The 23,461-nt window shown below is 36.8% G+C and overlaps 1 protein-coding gene across 2 annotated transcripts in view; it reads left to right on the top strand.

Moving 5' to 3' along the window:
• BDP1 (B double prime 1, subunit of RNA polymerase III transcription initiation factor IIIB) overlaps positions 1-23,461 on the top strand; it is a 94,486-nt gene that overhangs the window by 67,125 nt on the left and 3,900 nt on the right. For both annotated transcript variants that reach the window (XM_008575631.1, XM_008575630.1), the window contains exons 24-36: positions 1,265-1,387; positions 3,098-3,134; positions 3,619-3,711; positions 5,219-5,444; positions 5,893-6,050; positions 8,944-9,094; positions 9,304-9,484; positions 11,120-11,183; positions 11,538-11,727; positions 12,479-12,668; positions 17,049-17,088; positions 20,342-20,609; positions 22,259-22,505. In XM_008575631.1, the coding sequence (XP_008573853.1) occupies positions 1,265-1,387; positions 3,098-3,134; positions 3,619-3,711; positions 5,219-5,444; positions 5,893-6,050; positions 8,944-9,094; positions 9,304-9,484; positions 11,120-11,183; positions 11,538-11,727; positions 12,479-12,668; positions 17,049-17,088; positions 20,342-20,609; positions 22,259-22,505 (1,968 nt within the window). The remainder of the gene's footprint in view (positions 1-1,264; positions 1,388-3,097; positions 3,135-3,618; positions 3,712-5,218; positions 5,445-5,892; positions 6,051-8,943; positions 9,095-9,303; positions 9,485-11,119; positions 11,184-11,537; positions 11,728-12,478; positions 12,669-17,048; positions 17,089-20,341; positions 20,610-22,258; positions 22,506-23,461) is intronic.

The following is a 23,461-nucleotide window of genomic DNA, read 5'->3' as shown; positions in this document are numbered from 1 at the left end:
AACATTATGCTAAGTGATGGCATACATCCTGGAACCTGATTTTGAGAAATTAATTTCTGATAATAGTTTTCATTAGCAGTTTGCCTTTACCCAAAGCTTCAGGGTTGGGAGATGGGATTAGGGGTGAAAGGAGTGATAGCTAATGGGTATGAGGTTTCTTTCTGAAGTGATGAAAATGTTCTAAAATTGAATGTGATGATGGTTGCACATATCTGTGAATATTCCAAAATATATTGAATAGTATCCATTATATGGGTGAATTGTATGATATGTGAATTATATCTCAATAAAGCTGTTAAAAAAGAAAGTATCAACTGTATGGAGCTTAAAGAACCAGCTTTCGATTATCTAGAATATTCCCTTTTCCCACCCAATCTTAATTTTTTAGAAAGTATTTTATCTTTTCAAATCACTTGAACTTTTTAATTCATCCCAGGCCTATTGGATATTAGCAAAGGTTTTTTGCTAATTTTTGCCTCTGAGGAAACAGACACAGAACACACAGTATTAACTATAATAAATATGTCTTGAAGACAGATTCTCAGAGGACTCTTTACACTCATCTTTCTGTTAATAAGGGAGTAGGAGCCAGATTGTGTGTATTCTGGGAGATAAATCAATATCTTTTTAGCCTCCAGATTATAGGGCACTTTGACTAATTGGACTGCCAAATGAAGAGTAAATATGAGTGAACCCATTATTTTAGGGTATTAAGGATCATGCAGGCTTTGAGGTTGTGCGAGAGGGTAGTTGCAGTGAGGGGTAGAGGATGATAAATCATCTCTATTATAGCATTTATGACAGTGTAAAGTTAGTTGATTCATGTCTGTTTCTTTCAGATTGTGAAGTCATTGAGGGAAGGGATCACACTTGTCTTATTTGACTTTGTATCCCTGTACCCATAGCCCTGTACTTTTTAGGAAGCACTCCATAAATGTTAACAAACTAAAGACAGACATTTAGGGAAAATAGAGTCAAAGTGGAGAGAATGTAAAATGAAAAGCCAGGCACTAAGATTAGCCTTAGAAATTTTGCTTATTGGTTACAATAGATACAAACCTCTTAAAAACCTTAACTATTTTACTTTTGCCAAGTTGTTATTAATCCATTTAAAAATTACATTACTACATTTCACTTATTTAATCGTGAATAAATGTGGGTTATTTCTTAATTTTATCATTTTGTTTTACTTATTCATGTGGAAAATGAGATTTGTTTTACTGTTTATGGTATGCCCAAATGAAATAAGACTTTATTTTGACAGCTTGAAATAACTGTGAATGTTCCAGATGTAGGATGCATAGCTGTTGTTGAACAGCAGTTCTCAAACACAGATGTGACTACTCAGGAAATGAAAAAAGAAGAAAATTTGAATGCATCATCATTTGTAAGCATCCACTTTAATATGTTTTTGCCTTTTAGTCTTTGTTTACTGTCAGAAGACTGGAGGTTTATTTTGATAGCTTTAGATTTACAGACAATTCTTAGCTAATTTCTCTCATGTGGGAAGCTATTAGTATAAATAGTAAAAACTAGTGAATGTTCTAGAGATTTTATATTTGACTTGGAAAGCACTGATTTTTTTGTGTGTTTGTGGGTAGAGCGTATAATATCCTTACAGACTTTTACATTAAAATTCTATTGCATTAGGGCTGGCCCGGTGGCGCACTGCTACAGTGCGCCGCTTGGGAAGCGCGGCGGCGCTCCCGCCGAGGGTTCAGATCCCACATACAGACCGGCCGCTCACTGGCTGAGCGAGGTGCGGGAGCGACACCGAGGGTTGCGATCCCGTAGCCGGTCCCGGTCCGGTACGGGCGCGACACTGAGGGTTGCGATCCGTTGCCGGTCACGAAAAAAGACAAAAAGGAAAAAAAAAAAATTCTATTGCATTAAATCCATACTAAATGTAAATTACTTAAAATATATTTAATTGCATTTTGTTTGGTGCTCTTCCATATTTGGTATTGATCTTGTTCTTGTCAAGGAAGACTTGGAATTGTAACTTTTTGAAAAAGTTTTATTGAAATACAGTTCACCTACCATACACTTCACCCATTTAAAGTATACAATTCAGTGATTGTTAGTGTATTTGCAGAGTTGTGCAAATATTACCACAGTCAATTTTAGAGCATTTTCATCACCTCAAAAAGGAATCTGCACACTCATTATCAGTCACTCCTCATTTCCTCCCAGCCCTAGTAATCTACTTTCTGTCTCTGTACATTTGCCTATTCTGATTTTGGGGGGGTTTTAGTGTGGGGTTTTTTTTTTTTTTTTGGCGGCTGGCTGGTATGGGGATCTGAATCCTTGACCTTGGTGTTCTCAACACCATGCTTTAACCGGCCAGCCTGCATTTGCCTATTCTGGATGTTTCATAGGGATGGAATCATAAAATATGGCCTTTTGTGTCTGGCTTCTTTCATTTAGCATAATGTTTTCAATGTTCATCCATGTTATAGCATGTATCAGTACTTCATTACTTTTCGTAGCCAAATAATATTCTATACAGATAAACTACGTTTTGTTCATTGGACATATGGGCTATTTTCATCTTCTGTCTCTTATAAATAATGCTGCTATAAACGTTCATGTACAAGTTGTTTATGTGGACATATATTTTCATTTCTCTTGGGTACATTCCTGGGAGTGTAATTGCTGGGTCATATGGTAACTCTGTGTTTAATCATTTGAGGAATGGCCAAACTGTTTTTCAAAGCAGCTACACCATTTTACCCACCAGCACTGTATGAGGGTCCCTGTTTTTCCACATCCTTGCCAGCTCTTGTTATTTGACTTTTTGGATCTAGCTATCCTAGTGAGTGTGAAGTGGTATCTCATTATAATTTGTTTTTCTCTGATGACTAATGATGTCAAGCATCTTTCATCTGCCCATTGGCCATTTGTATATCTTCTTTGGTGAAATGTCTATTTACATCTTTTTGCCCATTTTTTTTAATTGGGTTAAACTAAGGGAGGGGGGAACAGTTTCCACTATTGTAACTAAAACTATGGAAAGTCCTGTAAAATGTGCTTTTTGAGAAAGAGAACATGTGTTTGGGGAAATACTGAAGATGTTATTTACATTTTCCTCTTTTAGGAAATAACCACAGGTGAACATACCCAAGATGAACCAGGTAACTGTTAACAAGAAAACTTCTGAAACTTTTTGGTTAACACTAGCATGGTGATTTAATATTGGTGATAGTAAATGAGTTAGTTTGCTGGAGAGTTGAACAAAAAATTCAGGTGTTGAATATGTTATATCTGTGAGAAACTTGGAATCTTGGAATGCTACTTTAGAAGGTGAGTTAAGAGTTAAATGTTTAGTAAAGAAGTATTTGTTGAACATTTCTTCTGGGTCTGCACAGTTGTGAGCATTTTCTTTGAAGGTATTATTTAACGGACGGGTGGTATTTTCAGTGAGCAAAAGCCAACAATATATTTTTTTTATTCGTAGTATATAACCTGAGCAAAACACTACCCCAATAAGGGAATAGTGGTACAGAGGCTATTTAAACCTATTACTAGAAGATGAACACCTGAATTAAAAATCCTTTTTAAATAAACAAATATCCAGACATATTCTTCTGTTTTAATGTTGGTATATTTCCTCATAAGGTACCAATGATGGAAGCACTGAAGCTGCCATAACTTTACTTGCAATGGGAGATCTAGTATTGCAGTCAGAGATCAGTACTGAACAGGGTGATGGTAAGAATGGACAATAAGTCCTACCAAAAAAAGAAACTTTTAAAATCTAACCTTTAAGAAATTATACCTATGTTTGAGTAATAAGCCTTTTACATTTGAAGTTGTCATCACTTTGTTATTTTTTCAGAAAGTAATGTGCGTGTATTGATCCATCCACTGTTTTACATAGCCCTTTTAGGTGTAGTGGCAACCATTTTGAGATTAGTAAACTTGGTTTATCAAGAATGATTATTATTCATGGAATAGTTGACCTAGTGAATCTTCTGCCTTTATCATCATAAACATCATTGGTGAACTAAGCTCATTGATCACTGATCACTTTTTCTTTAGCAAATGAATTACTGCTTGGGATGGTCTTCACAAATAAGTGACAAATACAGTATGAAGGGGCAGTAGTAGTCATTGAGATAATTTAGTTTAAACTGTTCTGATAGTTTGGACAGAGCCAAAAGATGTGTCTACCCAGATTTTTATAGAGAGAAAGTATGGTCTTTACTATCTCAGTATCTTTAACTTCATTAAATGGATAATTGTGCTACTCGTATTCCTGGTAGTTCTTTTGACTGATGATGAGTGGCCTGCTATTCATTTTAGGTGTTAGATTTTTTATAACTGTATATTTATCAGGAAGGTCTCTGATTGGTGTTCCATATAGGGCTCCTTTCTCAATGGCAGAGTGTTGCAGTAGAGCTTGGCACAAATATCTAGAACATAAAATTCAGTTTTAAAAATATTATAGGGCCAGCCCCGTGGCGCACTCGGGTGAGTGCAGCGCTTGGGAGCGCAGTGGTGCTCCTGCCGCGGGTTCGGACCCTATATAAGGATGGCCGGTGTGCTCACTGGCTGAGTGTCGTGCGGGCTACACCGGCCGAGGGTTGCGATCCCCTTACCGGTCACAAAAAAAATAAAAAAATAAATTAAAAAAAAAAATTATAAATGAAGGCATTTCTATCTTGAAATCTATCTGAGGTTATCTAATTACTGAAAGTAACAGAGGACTTTTTTTTTTTTTTTTTTTTTACTTATAATAGTACAATGTTTCAGTGTTTCAGTCTGTAAGGATTTTTAAGCTCACAATAGGTGAAATTCCTGGCATGAAATATGAAATTATAAATTTTAATTTGGGGCCGGCCAGGTGGCACACTGCTACAGTGCGCCGCTTGGGAAGCGTGGCGGCGCTCCCGCCGAGGGTTCGGATCCCACATACAGACCGGTTCCCGCTCACTGGCTGAGCGAGGTGCGGGTGCAGCACCGAGGTTTGCGATCCCGTTGCCGGTCCCCGGTCCGGTACAGGCGGGACACTGAAGGTTGCGATCCGTTGCCGGACACGAAAAAAAGACAAAAAGGAAAAAAAAAATAAAATAAAATAAATTTTAATTTGAAGCCAAAAAGAGAACTTTAATAATAATATAGAATTTTACAATTACTGAATGTTGAAGTATTTATTTTATTTGGACATTTATTTATATTGGGTTGATTTTAATTTTCTGTTTTTTTCCTGTGGTAGGAATATGTGTACTTCCTCATGTTCATTCAGAGGATAAAAGCCACGTTCCGTTTAGCCCAGATAATGTAAATCACAAAATTGTTCATGAATGTCAGGAGCTGTCTTCACCTGCCGCTAGTACCTCGACTGCATCAGTTGAAGTAAACAAGGTTGTATTGGAGGAACAAAGTACTAGAGAAGAAATTGGTTTAATGGAGAAAGTAAAGGAGAACTCTACACCAACCAGGTTTATTTTAGTATTCAATTAATAAATATAATTAAGCCTACCATCAATTTAGTTAATAACTTTGAGTAATGCTTTTATAAATGTAAAGTAAGCAGTGCTAATTTCTCACCCTTTAAAGTAAAAATTGGCTGATTTTGATTATAGTTTAAAGGCTTGCATATCAAAATTATAGCTGTATGTGTTGCATGTCTTTGAAGCTTTAATAAAAGAGATTTATAAAAATATAGTCTCTGTTTTGCAAATATGGTCCAGATTCTCTTCTCTTCTCAAGATCTATAGTAAAATTACTACATTGTAATTTTAGCATTAAGAAATGAACACTTGGAGATAATGTGGCACCTGACAGGTGGCACATTAACTGTGTTAGTGCTAGACTGTATCAATGTGAGAGAGCAAGACAGAATTCTTATATGTTGATAAATTTCTCTTCCCATTTTTCTGTTTCTAGGGATGCAACTTCTAAAGTGACCAATAATTTGAACATGAGAAGTAGATTTGCCAAGCCTAAACCAAATCTTGAGAAGACTTTAGGGACCAACAGATTTGGTGTTCATCAAGAAGTTCCCATTTTGTGTGTAACCAAAGAAGAAGTAGAAAGTAAAGGAGGTAAATTTTATGGTTCTCTTACAAGTTACAAAGTTACTTTGACACAAGAAATGGTGTTAGTATTTCAAAGGAATATTGTCATTAGATTTTTTTTAACTTACTGTAAAAAAGTTTCAAACATACCAAAAGTAAAATGAGCTATAAAGTATCCTAAATCCACCAACTGATTTTAGTAATTAGTATCATTTTGCTCTATTTACTTCATCAGTCTTTTTCTTTTTCTTTTTTTTTTTTCCCTTTTTGTCTTTTCTCGTGACTGGTAACGGATCGCAACCCTCAGTGTCGTGCCCGTACCGGACCGGGACCGGCAACGGGATCGCAACCCTCGGTGTTGCTCCCGCACCTCACTCAGCCAGTGAGCGGCCGGTCTGTATGTGGGATCTGAACCCTCGGCGGGAGCGCCACCGCGCTTCCCAAGCGGCACACTGTAGCAGTGCGCCACCGGGCCGGCCCAGTCTTTTTCTTTATATATGAGGGATCTTCAAAAGTTCATGGTAAGATTTGTATTATCTTTTACTTCTGTTTTTCCATGAACTTTTTGAAGTACCCTTGTGTATGTGTGTGTGAATTAGAAAGGTATACATACATTCATGCAGTGCATGTGGCAAAAACTAAGTGCCCAAAAGGCATGAAATTATTCTTTTTTTATTTTATTTTTTTGCGGCTGGCCAGTACAGGGACCAAACCTTCGACCTACATGTTATCGGCACCATGCTGTAACCAATTGAGCTAAAAGGCCAGCCCTGAAACGCATAAAATTAAAAAGAAATCAAAACTCCCTTCTTCCTTGGTTCCCAGCTCCCTAGTCCCACTTCTCATGGTAAACTGCCGTTAGCAGTTTTTTATTGTAGACTTCCAGAAATGTTTTATACACATACAGTATAAGCATCTAAATGAGGGTGTAGGTGTGTGGACACGCCCACATATATTCATATATAAAAATGCATACATATGTGCACACACTACCTATACATGTGTGTATGAATATACACATGTATTCCTTTCAGAAAGAACAAAAATATATGCATATTATGTCATATATACTGTTCAGCACTTTTCAAAATAACAGCTTTATTATGATATAACCTGCACACTATACAATTCACCCATTTAAAGTGTACAATTCGGGCCGGCCCCATGGCGCACTCAGGAGAGTGCGGCGCTGGGAGTGCAGCGACGCTCCCGCCGCGGGTTTGGATCCTATATAGGGATGGCCGGTGCGTTCACTGGCTGAGCGCGGTGTGGGCGACACCACGCCAAGGGTTGCGATCCCCTTACCGGTCATGAAAAAGACAAAAAAATAAAAAAGTGTACAATTCAGCGGTGTTTAATATATCCCCCAAAATGTATAACCACCACCATTCGCAGTCACTCACCATTTCCCCCAACTCTAGGCAACCACTATTCTACTTTTTGTCTCTATAAGATCTGCCTATTCTGGATATTTCATATAAATGGAATCACATAATACATAGTCTTTTGAGTCTGATTTCTTTCATTTCACATAATGTTCTCAAGGTTCATCTATATTGTAGCATGTATCAAATACTTCATTTATTTTTATTGCTAAATAGTATTCCACTGTATAGGATATACTCTATTTGCTTATCCGTTCGTCTGTTGATGTGCACTTGGGGTGTTTTACCTTTGGCTAAAATGCTGCTAAGATCATTCATGTCTATGTTTTTGTGTGGACATAGTTTTCATTTCTCTTGGACTTATACCTACAAGTAGAATTGCTGGGTCATATAGTAATTCTGTGCTTAACTTTTTGAGGATCTGCCAAACTGTTTTCAAGAGTGGTAGCATCATTCTATATTTTTTACCAGCAATCTGTGAGTTTACATGTCAGTTTCTTAACATCCTCCCGGACACTTTTTGTTATTTTTCTTTTGGATTATAGCTGTCTTTAATGTGAAGTGGTATTTCATTGTGGTTTTGATTTGCATTTCCCTGATGGTTAATGATGTTCAGTATCTTTTCATGTGCTAATTTGTGTATCTTCTTTAGAGAAATATCTGTTCAGATCTGTGCTTATTTTTAAAATTGGTTTATTCGTCTTTTTATTATTACGTTTTAACAGTTCTTTATATAGTAGTACCATGTGTTTTTAAAGCTTGATATAGTAAAAAAAAATTTTCCATATGATCACATGGCACTCTATTTAATTTTTTAAATAGGCCTACTATGTTGTGATGTTTATGTTGACTCCTTAGTCTCACCTTTTTTCTACTTCCCTTCCTTACCAAAAGGCTCAATCCCATAGGGTGATAGTAAGTGTAGGAAAAACAGTGCAAGCAGCTTTTAGATTAGATTAGATTGAATTTAGATAATGCTAACTATCCAGATCTTCTTATCCCTGTTGTGGGGTTCCTGATTTCTGGGATTTCTTTTCAGCCAGCAAAGCCTGTGGTACACTGTGCATATGCAGTTAGTTAATTCATTATTAATGCTGGCTTGAACAGTATCCAGAAGCTTTCTCAGTGTGTAGGCTCAAATTACCTCTTTTCTATAGAAGTCTTTTTCTTTCCCTTTGTGACGTTATTCTTTGTAGCTCCAGCCAGACTTCATGTGTACCCACCCCTAAATCTCTTTTGTATATGGATTTCTAATTATAGTGCTATTTACCATAGATTGGAGATACAATTGCTTTTGCAGCCAGGAGTGAAATATATGCAGTATAGGATTCATTAATCATCTATTTAACTGTTCAGAAATCTCACTGTCCAGGACCACCCTTGTGCCATATGAATAAACTTGATTTTTTTTTAAAGAGAAATTTGGAAGAGTCACTGTATAGTCATCTGTCTTTTAAGAGGGAAGGAATGTTTCTAATATGAAGTTTTTAGCTGTACTATTTTGAACTGTATCTTAAATGTGTTTTTTATTTAAGAAACTGAAAAAAATGCTTGCAAAGCAACAAAATTAGAAGATAAAAACCTTGGACCAGTTACAACAGCAGACAGTAAGGATCAGAACAAATTGGCATGTGTACATGGTATCAAAGGGACCAGTATTTCACAAGAAGCAAACCTAACTGAAAGGTAAAAGTGGGAAGAGATTCTGGGATTCTGTTTCAGCAGTAGCCATAAGCTGTAGCTGTAAGAATTTGATTGAAAAAAGTTATTTTGCATTAAATGTATTTTAATAGTTTGAAAACCATTGAATTAGATGATCTTTGATGCACCTAGCTCAAAAATAATTCTATGGCTACTTGCCTGATTTCAAATAACATACTAAAACTGTCTTTCAGAAATGAAAATCAAGAAGAGGGATCTCAAGAAGTTCAGATATTGTCAGTTGCTCCAATTGTTCCCTCTGAAACAGGATCCCACTCATTTGGTTTGGGTAGGGGTCTCAGTGAGAGTTCTGTTGAAGAGCCCCTAACAACGGACTCTAAAAGAGACAGTGTGCTTACACTTCATGTGCCAGAGGTAACAGAATGTAAAATATAACAAGGGATAGCAAGGTGTTTGTTCCCCATTAAAAAAAAAAAGTAAAATATAAATTACTTGCAATAAACTTGATCCTTTTTAGTATTGTGTAAGTTTTTACCAGTATATATAGTCATGTAACCAATACATGAATGGTTCTGTCACCCCAAAATTCCCTGGTGCCCTTTTGTAGTCACCTTCTCTTCCTACCCCCAGCCTCTGAAAACCACTGATTCATTTTCTTTCCCTATAGTTTTACTTTTGCAAGACTGTTCATGACATGTTCAGGGACTATAAGTACATTGTGAGTGGAATATAACTGAAGAAAGTGGTTAGAGATGAAGTTATAAAGATAGCCTGCAGACATATAATAAAACAATTTTTAAGATTTGCTAAGGAGTTTGGCCACATCTAAAGTTATGAGATCCCCACCCCCCCATCTTTTTATTTATGTATCTATTTATTTATTTTGAGGCTGGCCTGTACAGGGATCTGAACCCTTGACCTTGGTGTTGTAACACTGTGCTCTAACCAAGTGAGCTAACCAGTCAGCCCAGCCCCCCAACTTTTTGAACCTTATTCTTTATTTTGAAGTAATTTCAAACTTAAAGAAAAGTTACAAGAGTCTTACAAAGAACTCTCCCATATCCTTTACTTGGATTCATTTAATTGTTCTTTTACTTGGATTCATTGAATTGTTAACATGTTGCTTCATTTATTTTCTCTCTATCTTGCTGTCCATCTCTGTAGATGGATACTTTTAATAACAGAGCCATCTCAAAGTAAGTTGCAGATATGAACCTTCACCCCTAAGTACCCCATCTTGTATCTAATAAGAAAAGGACATTCTCTTACAGAAAATTATCTTATTGCTAAACTCAGTATTACTATACTATTTTACATCATAGCAGGGACATACAATGTCAATTTGTCCCATTATTGGTGATGCTAACTGCACTTGGCTAGAATGGTGCCTGCCAAAATTCTCCATTATAATGGCATCTTTTCCCCTTTGTTTTAGTAAGTAATTTGTCAAGTGAGACCCAGCAACCTATCACCCAATAGTTTTAGTATCCATTGATGATTCTTACCCGAATTAATTATTGATATTGTTGGTTGCAAAATGAAAGTTTTAAGGCTGGCTGGTTAGCTCAGTTGGTTAGAGCATGGCAAAATGAAAGTTTTAAGATTTTAAGCCGTAGAGAATTATCAGGATTGCATGGAGAAAAAAGCGATGTTTGCAGTTTTGTGAAAAACAGGTTGGAGGGAACTGTGCTAGAGGCAAGGAGAGTAGCTTGCTTCCATTCGTGTGTCACCTACTAAAAGTATAGTGGCTGGTGAGATGGGAATAGAGAGAAGGGTGAGGGGTTTGAGTCTCATCCTGTCACTTCAAAAATCATTTCATAGAATACACATATGTAAAAATTTAGTCAGGATTCTTTGTATTTATGTTTATTTGAATGAATCAAAAGTTTATTGGCACAGCTAAAAGTTTCAAAACACTTGAAAAATTGCATATGGTTACATAAGTCATTGAGTTTTGAAATGTCTCTTCGCTATATCAAATTGTCAAGAAATTTTTTTAAAACTAAGATCTGGCCAACCTTATTCTTTCATTTTAATTTTTTATGGCAGTGTACACCAACTAGTATTTCAGAAGTCCAACAAGAGAATGTAATCAATCCTCAAGACCTAACAGGTATGATAATCTGCTTTAGTGAAGTGTCATAGAACCTGTTGGTATGATGTTTACCCCTCATTTAATTATGGAAAAACACAGCACAGGTTTTTTTTTAGTCTATGGTGACCTTGAATTAAAAAAATAAATAAGTAAAATAATATTTTGTATATCAGTTTTGTTATTCAGAATTAAAGTCTTCTTCATAATATATTATCTTTATCCTTATGAAATTACTTTCTTTTTGGTTTAGTTTAGTTTCTTTGTCTTGGTGATGAATTGTCATGAGACTGTCTTTTTAGAAATGAAATAAATTAATGATTTTCTATCATTTCATAGTTCAGCTTTTCGTTACTAACTTTTGAACTTTGATAGTGAATCTAGTTGCTAATGTACACCAAGATGGAGAGGATGAACAAGCATTCATTTTAACTCTGGTGGAAATCCCAACCTGTGCGGTAGAAGGATTTACTGATGCTGCCACACAGTTAATGCCAAACGCTTTACTGCCAGCACCCATATTGATCAAATCAGTGAATAATGAAGAAAGGGAGGATGACATGAGGTAATGAATGAGCTATACTTTTTGCTAGGAGGAAAGGTGCTTTATGAATTGACTATAGTTGATTCAACAAGCTGTTTACCAACATAATTTGTAATTGTTGTGGAGATCTTATTTAGTAATTATGTGGTAACTTAGAGAAGAAATGTAATGTGGTTGATTTTTATATCTGGTAAAGATGCCATTTAAATGTGTAATATAATTCTTTTGTATGAAACTTGTTTTAAGTTATTTTGAAAGCCAAAAAGTTTAGCAGTCTGGATCATAAAGTGACACCTGTTAAAAGTGTAGTTACTTTGTTGTATCTCACACACACACACACAACTCTGAAATATATATTCAGAGAAAGTTGCAAAAAATAGTGCAGAAAGCTAACATTTTTATATATTCTTGATACTCATATTTTAATTCTTTATTGTAGAAATATTAAGTTGTATTTTAACTGCCATTGGTTAGACACTTAATTGTTTGTCAAGTAGCATTAGAAATTGAAGCCTTTTATGTTAGGAAGGGACATTTTAGATTGAAAGTTTAGCTTTACAGACAAGGAAAATACCTCAGACTATTATGTAATTTAAGTAGTGAGCCTTTAAGTATGAATGGAGCTCAAAACTAGCATTTTTATGACTGTGGCCATGTATATGAGTTTGGAGTTTTTTTTATTTCACTAGAATTTTCATTGGAATAGCTCAGCTTCAATTTCATTAAGTAACTTCTAATTCAGTGATTTAATATGTATTCATTTTCTATGCAGTGTGAATTTACCAGTAGCTTCAGTTGGCCAGGATGCCATGTGGTTATCTGATTCTGAAAAGCCTGCTGCTGATTTGGATATTATATCTAGGAAGAGATTTCATTGTAGGCTTGATGAATGTGACCATGTTCCTCCTGCCAAAAAAAGTTCACTCAATTCAAGAGATGATTGTCAAGAGTATACCTCCAAGGTAAGATAGAATTATTAAACAAGTAAGATGGCCATATTGCAGCAAATCTGTTTCTATTTTTTCTTTTAGACTCCTTCAACTTTTAGATATGTATATAAAGAGAGTTCTGATACTTTTCATCATAAATAATCCAGGTAAAACCAGTTTTGGATTATCACTCTCAACTAGTTCTTGGTGAAAACTGATGGATGTTAGTCAGCTCTGTCACAGCCAGCTCTATGACAGTGGCTAAAAATAAGGCTAAAAGCATCATACAGGTCTGAATCTTGCCTGTACCACCTGATAGCTGTGTGACCTTGGGCAAGATCTTTCATCTTTCTGAATGAGTTTCCTGCTGGGTAAAATACCAATAGTGATATCATCATCATAATGCTTATAGCTTCCTATTGCTCTTAGGAATAAAACCAGAGCCTCTAAGGCCCTATATGGTCTGTCCCATTTCTGTCTCATTTCTCATTTTGTGCTAGTCTCTGCATTATTTTCTAATCACATTGGCCATCTTTCAGATCCTTCATATCCCAGGGCATTTTATTTGCTGTCCCTTCTGTATGAAACATTCCTTTGCAAAGCATAAAAACTTCTTTAGCTTAGTCATCACTGCCTCAGAGAAGTCTGACCAGATTATGCAGATTCAATTACTAGCCACTGTGTTGTAGTTTTCCTAGTACCCTCTTGCTTTTGTTTCTGGTACTCATCATAATTTGTAACTATACTGTGGAAAAGCCAATTTAGAATCTGTATTCTCAAAGGGAAAGTTGAGGACCCTTGGAGATAGCAGACTCAGAGGCAGTGTACTCTCATATATAATGGTAGGTAAAAAATGGTATCCCAGAATAGTTTTAATTTCTCTTATTATGGGTGAGATTGGGTATCTTTTCATATGCTTAAGAGCCTTTTGGGGCTGGCTGGTTAGCTCAGAGCACAGTGCTGGTAACACCACGGTCCAGGGTTTGATCTCTGTACCAGTCAGCCACTACCAAAAAAAAAAAGCCATTTTTATATCCTTTTCTGTGAAATGACTCCTTTTTTTCTTCACCCATTTTTCAGTTGGGCTGTTGATCTTTTTCTTATAGAGCTAGAGATCTCCCTGTTATACATGTGTCTGTGATAATAAGCTGCAAATATTTTTTCCCAGTTTGTTGTCTTTTGACTGTGCTTTTTGTGGTTTTCTTATGCAGATTTTTAAAATTAACTTTTTAGTATGAAAATTTTCAAACATATAAAAAGATAGGCAGATTACTATAATGTACCCCCACTTACCAGTCACCCAGTTTCAATAATTTGTCAGCATTCCATGCAGGCATTGTTTTATTTTGAAGTATGTTTAATGACATGGAAAAAAGATATGTACATTACTGAATACAGAACTAGGTCAACAAATTAAAATATGCCATTTAAAAAATGATAGATGTACAATGGTGTGAATATGTAAGAAAAGTGTGATGTCTTTTAGGTTATTTGTATATTTGTTTTCTAAATGTTTTTAGCATCTTAATAAAATTGCTTGTACAAAATTCTAGAGTGCACACACTGCATTCAGATAGGCATACAGACATTTTTTAGTTTTCTGTAATCCAGATGTATCAGTCTTTTTGTATATGGCTTATCAGGATTATGTTATACATTGAAAGTCCTTCCTTGAGATTTAAAATAAATTTTCTAGTTTAATATTATTGATTTGTCTAGAATTTATTTTGGTATAAGGAATAGGGCCAACTTAATTTTCCCCGGATATCTTTCACCATTCATCAGTGGAAAAAATTCATCTTTTTTCCACTGATGCGAAATTCTACTTTTGTCAGATATTACATCTCCATATGTGTTTGGATATATTCCTGAACTTTCTTTTCTTTTATGTTGATTCACCTATTTGTTCTGTGGCCAGTGTGACACTGTTTTAATTTAGCTTTATAGTGTGCTTTAGTATCTTATTAGGGATATTATCTCCTCTAACCCCATATAATTTTTTCTTTTTTCAGGTTTTTCTTCATCACTTATATGTTCTCAAATTTATATGGAGTTTTAGAATTAACTAGTTTAGATTTTTAAAAATTTTATTAGTATTAGAATCATATATATATATTTTAATTTTTATTGAATCATAAATGGTTATACATATTTTGGGGGTTCAATGTTGACATATGTTGATCAAATCAATATTACTAGTATACATATTGTTACAAATCAAATATTCTTCTTCTTCTTTTTTTTTTTTTGAAGATGACTGGTAAACGGGCCGGCCCGGTGGTGCACTGGATAAGTGCGCCGCTTGGGAAGCGCGGCGGCGCTCCCGCCCAAGGGTTCGGATCCCACATACAGACCGGTTCCCACTCACTGGCTGAGCGAGGCGCGGGGGCAGTGCCGGGGGTTGCAATCCCGTTGCCGGTCCCCGGTCCGGTACGGGGCAACACTGAGGGTTGCGATCCTTATTCTTATTCTTTGTGACCCTTGTTCAATCTCCCTATTTCCCTCTCCCTCCCCTCTCCCCACTCTGATAACCCTAGATTTCTTCTCTCCCTCTGAAACAGTCATGGTTACTCTATTGGTTTGTTGCCTAGATGATCTGTTCAATGTCGAAAGGTGTGTTCAGGTCCCCCAGTACTGTCGTAGAGCAGATGCTTTTTCTGTCACTCTGGAATGGGCTTTGTGGAGAGAGACATCCTCTTCTTTTCTTTGGTCTCCTCTGGTGACTCTCTTTGTGTCAGTGCACTCCAGTGGCTGGTAGATCATCTGCGAGGTGGCTGTGGTGTGTAGCCACTTTCAGGGCAGCTGTGGTTATTGTGGTGGCTGTTGTGGGCCACCCACATGGAGGTGATGTTTTTGGTATGCTCCTTGGTGGTGGTGGTGTGCCTGGTTGTGTTGGGGGGTCTGGTACCCAGCTCCATGCCTCAGGTCCCTGGGCAGGCCCTGAGGCACTGGCATTGTGCCTGGTTGGGCGGGGGGGGGGTGTCCAGCGTCAGGCTTCATGCCTCAGATCCCTGGGCAGGCCCTGAGACACTGGTGGTGTGCCTGGTTGTTGGGGGGAGGGGGTCCAGTCCCTGGCTCCACTAGGCAGTGGTGGAGAATCATATTAACTTGATGGATTAACTTAGGGAAAATTGAAACCATGATTATGATATTGAATCTTCCTGCCCCAAAATATGGTATATCCTTTCATTTGTTTAAGTCTTATTTTGGGTCTTTCAATTTTATTTTAAGCTCTTCTTCATATAGATTTTATATATTTCTTACGAGGTTATCCCTAAGAATTATATCTTTTTGATGATAAAATTTTATTGAGTTGCTTTCTACCTAGAGAGCTTACTGAATTCCCTCATTGTGTGCAGTAATTTTTCATTTGATTCTCTTGGATTTTGTAGATAAATACAATATCATATATGCAAATGTAATTCTAATTTTTCTCTTCTGTTTATAGTTCTGATTTTTCTTTTTAATTATATTGGCTAATATAACTCAAGAACAAGGTTAGAAAGTAGTCCCAATAGTACATATCTTTTTTTGTTTTTTGCTGGCCAGCACAGGGATCAAATCCTAGATCTTGGTGTTATCAGTAGCACCCTCTAACCAAATGAGCTAACTGGCCGGCTCTTTTTCTGATTCCTGATTTTAATGGGAATACTTCTAGTGTTTATTATGTGGGATGCTGGCTTTTGGATTGTGATAGTTATATTTTATGATGTTAAGAAAAATGAATATTATTGGATACCTTTCCTGCAAATAGATATGATATTTCTTCTCAGATTTGTTGAATTATATTAGATTTCATAATATTGAATCATCTTTGCATTCCTGAATCAAACTGCTTGGTCATGATGTATTATTCTTTTGATGTGCTGCTTGTAATATTTCATTCGATTTTTTTTTTCCCCTTTTTTTGTCTTTTTTTGTGACCGGTAACGGGATCGCAACCCTCAGTGTCGCGCCCGTACCGCGACCGGCAACGGGATCGCAACCCTCGGTGTCGTGCCCGCACCGCGCTCAACCAGTGAGCGGACCGGTCTCTATATGGGATCCGAACCCTCGGTGGGAGCGCTGCCGCTCTCCCAAGCGCCGCACTCTACCGAGTGCGCCACCGGGCCGGCCCTTCATTCGATATTTTTGCACTGATGTTAAGTGAGGCTGATTAGTCAATATCAATATTATGCATTATTTATAAAAGGCATTTGGTAGCTTTCTCTCTTCTACTGTGCTCTAGGACAATTGAAATGACAGTAACCATATCTTTTTCCATAAATGTTTAGGAGAATTCCTATAAAACATGTCTGACTCTAGAGCTTTCTGGGAGATATGTGGTTTCTTAAAGAAAAAAGAAAGGAAGAAAATATAATTTTCATTTTACTTGATAAACAGATTTCTAAATTTTTTGTTTTTTTACAACAGGTGTGTTCAGAGGAATTAACAGATATTTTTGAGGAAACAGGTGAGTGAAATAAAGTTTAATATGATTGCATTTTGCTAAGTACACTTTATTATTTTTGATGTGTCTTCTTCAAATATGAGAGTAAAGCAGAGTCTTTCTCAGTTTTCTGTAAGAGTAATACTTACATTATTAGTGTTTGTCTTCCCTTGTAAGGCCTTGGTATTGGCACTTTGCTAAGCCAAAATAAGCGCCTTCATTCTGTAATCAGTAGGGAATCATACAGTTATAAGGATTTTCTGTAAAAGCTCAACAGCTACAGTTCAGGATTTAGAAAGCTGAGTATAAAGGCAGTTTTTTTTAAAAAAATAGGTCCTTAACTTTACCCTGAGAATTAGTTTAGTACTAGAGATCTTTTCAGGCTTAAGCCACCTATAGAGGCTCCAGAGATCTTGGAGTCTTATATTTATATAGGAATTTCAAATTTCTGTGGGCTATTAAACCATTTAGGGTCTATTTTCCTCAGAACTAAGGCAGCCAGGGGTGGCTGGTTAGCTCAGTTGGTTAAAGTGCAGTGTTAACAACACCAAGGTCAAAGGTTCAAATCCCTGTACCAGCCAGCAGCCCAAAAGAAAAAAAAGAAGGAAAAAAAAAAAAGAAAGAAAGAACTAAGGCAGCCAGTCACATTTATTCTGTATTTTGCACACCTCTTTGTTTTCATTTCTTTTATATTATTCTGTTTTTCTTGTAAACTTTGCTGTGCCATAGGCTTGTCAGTCTCATCTACAGCCGTTGCTTAACTATGATAATGTCACTCAAGAACTTAAAAAAGATATACAGATTCAATGCAATCCCCATCAAAATTCCAATGACATTTTTTCAGAAATGGAAAAAACTATCCAGACATTTATATGGAATAACAAAAGACCATGCATAGACAAAGCAATTCAGAGCAAAAAAAATAAAGCTGGAGGCATAACATTGCCTGACTTTAAATTATTCTACAAAGCTATAATAACCAAAACAGCATGGTACTGGCATAAAAACAGACACACCGATCAATGGAATAGAACAGAGAATCCAGAAATCACCCCACACACCTACAGCCATCTGATCTTTGACAAAGGCATCAAGCCTATACACTGGGGAAGAGACTGCCTCTTCAGCAAATGGTGCCGGGATAACTAGATATCCATATGCAGGAGAATGAAATTAGACCCATACCTCTCACGTAAATCAACTCAAAGTGGATTAAAGAATTAAATATACACCCTGAAACAATAAAACTTCTTAAAGAAAACATAGGAGAAACACTTCAGGAAGTAGGACTGGGCACAGACTTCATGAATACGACCCCAAAAGCATGGGCAACCAAAGGAAAAATAAATAAATGGGATTATATCAAACTAAAAAGCTTTGGCCCAGCAAAAGAAACAATTAACAGAATTAAAAGACCACCAACAGAGTGGGAGAAAATATTTGCAAGATATACATCTGACAAAGGGTTAATATCCAGAATATACAAGGAACTGAAACAACTTTACAACAAAAAATCAAGTAACCCAATTAAAAAATGGGCAAAAGAGCTAAATGGCATTTCTCAAAGGAAGATATACAAATGGCCAACAGACACATGAAAAAATGCTCAACATCACTCAGCATTTGGGAAATGTAGATCAAAACCACACTGAGATACCATCTCACCCCAGTTAGGATGGCTAATATCCAAAAGACTGTGAATGACAAATGCTGGCGAGGTTTCGGAGAAAAAGGAACTCTCATACATTGTTGGTGGGACTGCAAAATGGTGCAGCTTCTATGGAAAATGGTATGGAGGTTCCTCCAACAATTGCAGATAGATCTACCATATAACCCAGCTATCCCACTGCTGGGAATATACCCAGAGGAATGGACATCATCAAGTCGAAGGTATACCTGTTCCCAAGTGTTCATCGCAGCACTCTTTACAATAGCCAAGAGTTGGAACCAGCCCAAATGTCCATCATCAGATGAGTGGTTATGGAAAATGTGGTATATGTACACAATGGAATACTACTATGCTATAAAAACGAATGAAATACTGCCATTTGCAAAAACATGGATGGACCTAGAGAGAATTATATTAAGTGAAACAAGTCAGGCACAGGAAGAGAAATATCACATGTTCTCACTTATTTGTGGGAGCTAAAATAAATAAATATATACACAGATAAACTGGGTGGGGGTGAGGGAAGAAGACACAACAATTACAATTCCTTGAAGTTGATATGACAAGCGAACAGATATGAGGTTGTTGGGAGGGAGTGGGGATAGGGAGGATGGAGGGAGGTTTCAGTAATGGGGCACAATAATCAACCACATTTTATATTGACAAAATAAAATAAAATTTAAAAAACTTAAAAAAAGTTGCTGATAGCATCTTACAGAATTAGAGATACAGGATGGAAGGATTTGATAACCTATGATGGTTCTGGTTTTTTAAAACAGTTATAATGTTAATACAAGGGCAAAGACTTAATCTCAGTTGTCCCAATGCTGTGAAACTGTATATGGTTACAGTCTCCAGTCTCTAGAAATATCCTAAGATTTCTCCCATCCATCTCCTCTCCAGAAAAAGCATTAAACAAATCACAGCACATTGAAGTATTAGTGAATATGTTATATACCATCTTTAATGGGGTTTTTTCTAGTAGGTATACTTAACCAACTTTATTTAGCCTTCATGGAAGCTAAATGATCTCATTGGGAACACGGCCTTAAAACCAGGTATCCTCAGGGAAAATGTTTTTTATTTAACAATAAATGTCTCATTATTTTGTCCTAATGCTACTTTTTGTCCTAATTAATTGCTACTTTGGCTTTTTCTACTATTTAGTTAAGGAAAGAGTACTCTTTAGCTAAACTTTAGTGTTTGAGAGTTTGTGGGTTTTGCTCTGCCATGAGACCACACATATCCAGGAGTTAACACCTATATTTTGGGTTGGCCCAGCTTCTGCATTTTAACAAGCCTTAGATTTTTAGAAAATGACCACCCTTTTATTCTGATAGTTCAAGAGATATTTATAGAAAAAGATTTTCTAGAAAATATATTGATATGACTATATCTGAGTGCAGAAGCTGTTACCATAGCTTTCAACTAGTTATAATGTTCTTAATATTTAATAGTCCAAGTAACTCCACTAACTATAATTTAGCTTACTCTTATTAGGATAGGTTTATTATAGAATACCATGTTTTTTTTCCTTCAAATATTGTGATTAAATTCAATGTGTTAATTTCAGTATATGTGCTTACTATTTGCTCTCTTTTTTTGAAGGGGAGTCTTACAAGGAACAAAGTATTTTCCCTACCTCAGGAAGCACACATACAACTCCAGAACCTCAAAAACAGCAACTTGAACCAGGTTTTCAGAGTATAGGATCTAGATCTCTTGATAAATTAATAAATACATGTATAGAAAAGAATATGCCTCAGTTACCTCAGGATGAGATGGTTGTGTCTGATAAGGAAGAAAGAAGTGATGCTGCTTCTAAATCTGAACAAATGGATAGCAGAACATCATCTTCAAAAACCCCACTATCCAGGTATCATGAGAAAATCTTTAATAAATGTCTCTGTCTCTTTCTCTCTCCATGATAAATGTAACCTGTATAGAACAGATATATATATAAAGATTAAATCCAGTACTAAGAATGGTGTATAATAAACATATTCCTTCATCATTAATGTAAAGGGAGGAAGTTTCAGCAAAGTATATAAAGTAATGTTCCGATAAATGCATACAAGAGTTTAACTTCAAATGCTGAAACTTTCACATTTTAGATAGAAAATCTTAAGAATATGTTATTGCATACTTACTTTTCCAGATTGTCAATGGCTATTGTTTTGATCATTTCGTATTCTACCATACAGTAGTTACTAATGCACATATAGATTATAGGAGACATAGGGCTGACATCAGAGGTACCTCTGGAAGTTGTTGTATTGATATCTTGAATAATCATTTTTCTCCCTTGTGGCATATCAAAGAGGTAAACCATAGCTTTTTCCCTATGAGAGTAAGTGTAGAATTTAAGCCCAAAGCCAACTTGTCCAACATTGTTTTCCCCATCCTCTAGAAGTGAGTATTCTGGGTTACTAGTAATTATTGGCTTTTCAGAAGCATTCATAACATTGATAAGATGTTGGTGAGTTGAAGAGGCAGGGGACATACACTAGCCTCCACTAAGGGATAGGAGGGGGGAAAGGACATGTGTAGCTTAATAAGACATATTTAATAAATCTATTGTTTTTGTTATCTAAATTACAGAAAGTAAAGCTCAGCACTATTTTTTCTGGCCTTAGAGATGTGCTGAATGTAGATTGAGGGAAGCATCATGGGGATTTGGATTAAAACAGGTTGAGAAGCAGGGTTCTAGAACAGAGGTCAGCAAACTTTTTTTGTAAAAGGGCATATAGTACATATTTTAGGCTTTATATGCCGTATGTTCTCTGTTGCAACGACTCAACTCTGCAGTTATAGCGCAAAAGCAGCCATAAACCATATGTAAACAGATGAGCATGGCTGTGTTCCAGTAAAACTTACAAATATAGGTGGTGGGCTACATTTGGCCTGTGGACCGTAGTTTGCTGACCCTTCCTCCAGAGCCTTACTACTTGAAGTTGTGTTCCTGGGACCGGCAGCATGAACATCATTTGAGAATTTGTTAGAAAGCAAGACTCAGGCCATATCTGCTACCAACTCAATCAAAATCTTTTTTTTTTTTTTTTTTTTTTTTTTTTGTGGCTGGCCAGTAGGGGGATCCAAACCCTTGAGCTTGGTGTTATAAAACTGCTCTGTAACCAACTGAGCTAACTGGCCAGCCTAAAATATTTTAATAAGATCCCCAGGTGATTTATATGCTCTTTTTAAAAAAAAATTTTTAATAGACACCTTGTAATTGTACATATTTATGGGCTAAAATTTGATGCTTCAATACATATATGTTGTATAATGATCCAATCAGGGTATTTATTGTACCCGTCACCACATGCATTTATTATTTCTTGTATGCACTTTTAAGCTTGAGAAGCACTGCTCTAGAGTAAGCCTTAAACCTTTGTCACAAATATGTGTCATGTCATAGTAGTATCAATACTTATAGAGGGGGCCATTTTAGCATTAACAGAAAAGTTAGTATTAAGAATGTATCTTCCTAGATATTCTTGAATATCTTTACATTTGCATTTCTAGGCCTGGCAGAAGACCCCTGGGATTTTTGTCTTTAATATGTTCAAAGAATAGTTTGGAGTCTGATGAACCTACTCAGGTCCATAGTAAGAAGCGCCTAAAACCTCTTATACCTGTATCTAGACAAAGTTTGAAAAGATCTAATAGACTCAGTAAAAGCCAGAAAAAAAGTCAAGAGTCCTCTGATGTTCCTTCTCCAAGTGGTGTTACTAATACTCAATCTGAGAATATTGGCAGTTCAGCAACTCAGGTATGTGATAACTACTATATTCTTTTGTTTGTATAAAATGGGTTGGATAGGGGCCGGCCCGGTGGCGCACTGGATAGTGCGCCGCTTGGGAAGCGCGGCAGCGCTCCCGCCCGAGGGTTCGGATCCCACATACAGACCGGTTCCCGCTCACTGGCTGAGCGAGGCGCGGGAGCAGCGCCGAGGGTTGCGGTCCCGTTGCCGGTCCCCGGTCCGGTGCGGGGGCAACACTGAGGGTTGCTATCCATTGCCGGACATGGAAAAAGACAAAAAGACAAAAAAAAAAAAAAAAAAAATGGGTTGGATATCAGACTCAACTAGAGAAAACATGGTAATTGTTATTTTCATTTGGATGTCAGAAATTATTTCAGAGCAACTCCCATCCATCTCTTCCCCCTCATACCCCTCCCTTCATACTGGAAGAAGATAAGGTGTTGAATTAGGAAGTTACAGCTAGTTTAGTACAAAGCCCTTGTACTAGTCATACATGGACACTTAATTGCCATTCCTTTAACCCAAAGACCCTTCTGACTTGTGAAAGCAAAATGAAGCAGTGCTTCTATTTTATTTGTCTTAGGAGAAATGTCCTGGTACCCTCAAGAATTCAAGAAATTGTAAAACTAGAATTTGTTTGCATGTTTCTTTTTTTTTTTTTTTTTTTGTCTTTTTGTCTTTTTCCGTGTCCGGCAACGGATCGCAACCCTCAGTGTTGCCCCCGTACCGGACCGGGGACCGGCAACGGGATCGCAACCCTCGGTGTTGCTCCCACGCCTCGCTCAGCCAGTGAGCGGGAACCGGTCTGTATGTGGGATCCAAACCCTCGGGCGGGAGCACCACCGCGCTTCCCAAGCGGCGCACTATCCAGTGCACCACCGGGCCGGCCCCAAAATGATCAATTTTTAATAAATCTCAACAACTTAGTTCTCCCATTTTTTAATGTTCAATGTGGGAAGTACACA

The sequence above is a fragment of the Galeopterus variegatus genome, unplaced genomic scaffold (genome assembly GCF_000696425.1).
Source record: "Galeopterus variegatus unplaced genomic scaffold, G_variegatus-3.0.2 Scaffold1221, whole genome shotgun sequence".
In the NCBI taxonomy this organism is placed as follows: Eukaryota; Metazoa; Chordata; class Mammalia; order Dermoptera; family Cynocephalidae; genus Galeopterus; species Galeopterus variegatus.
The sequence above is the reverse complement of the archived record's forward strand: the minus strand, read 5'-3'. Positions and strand labels throughout refer to the sequence as shown.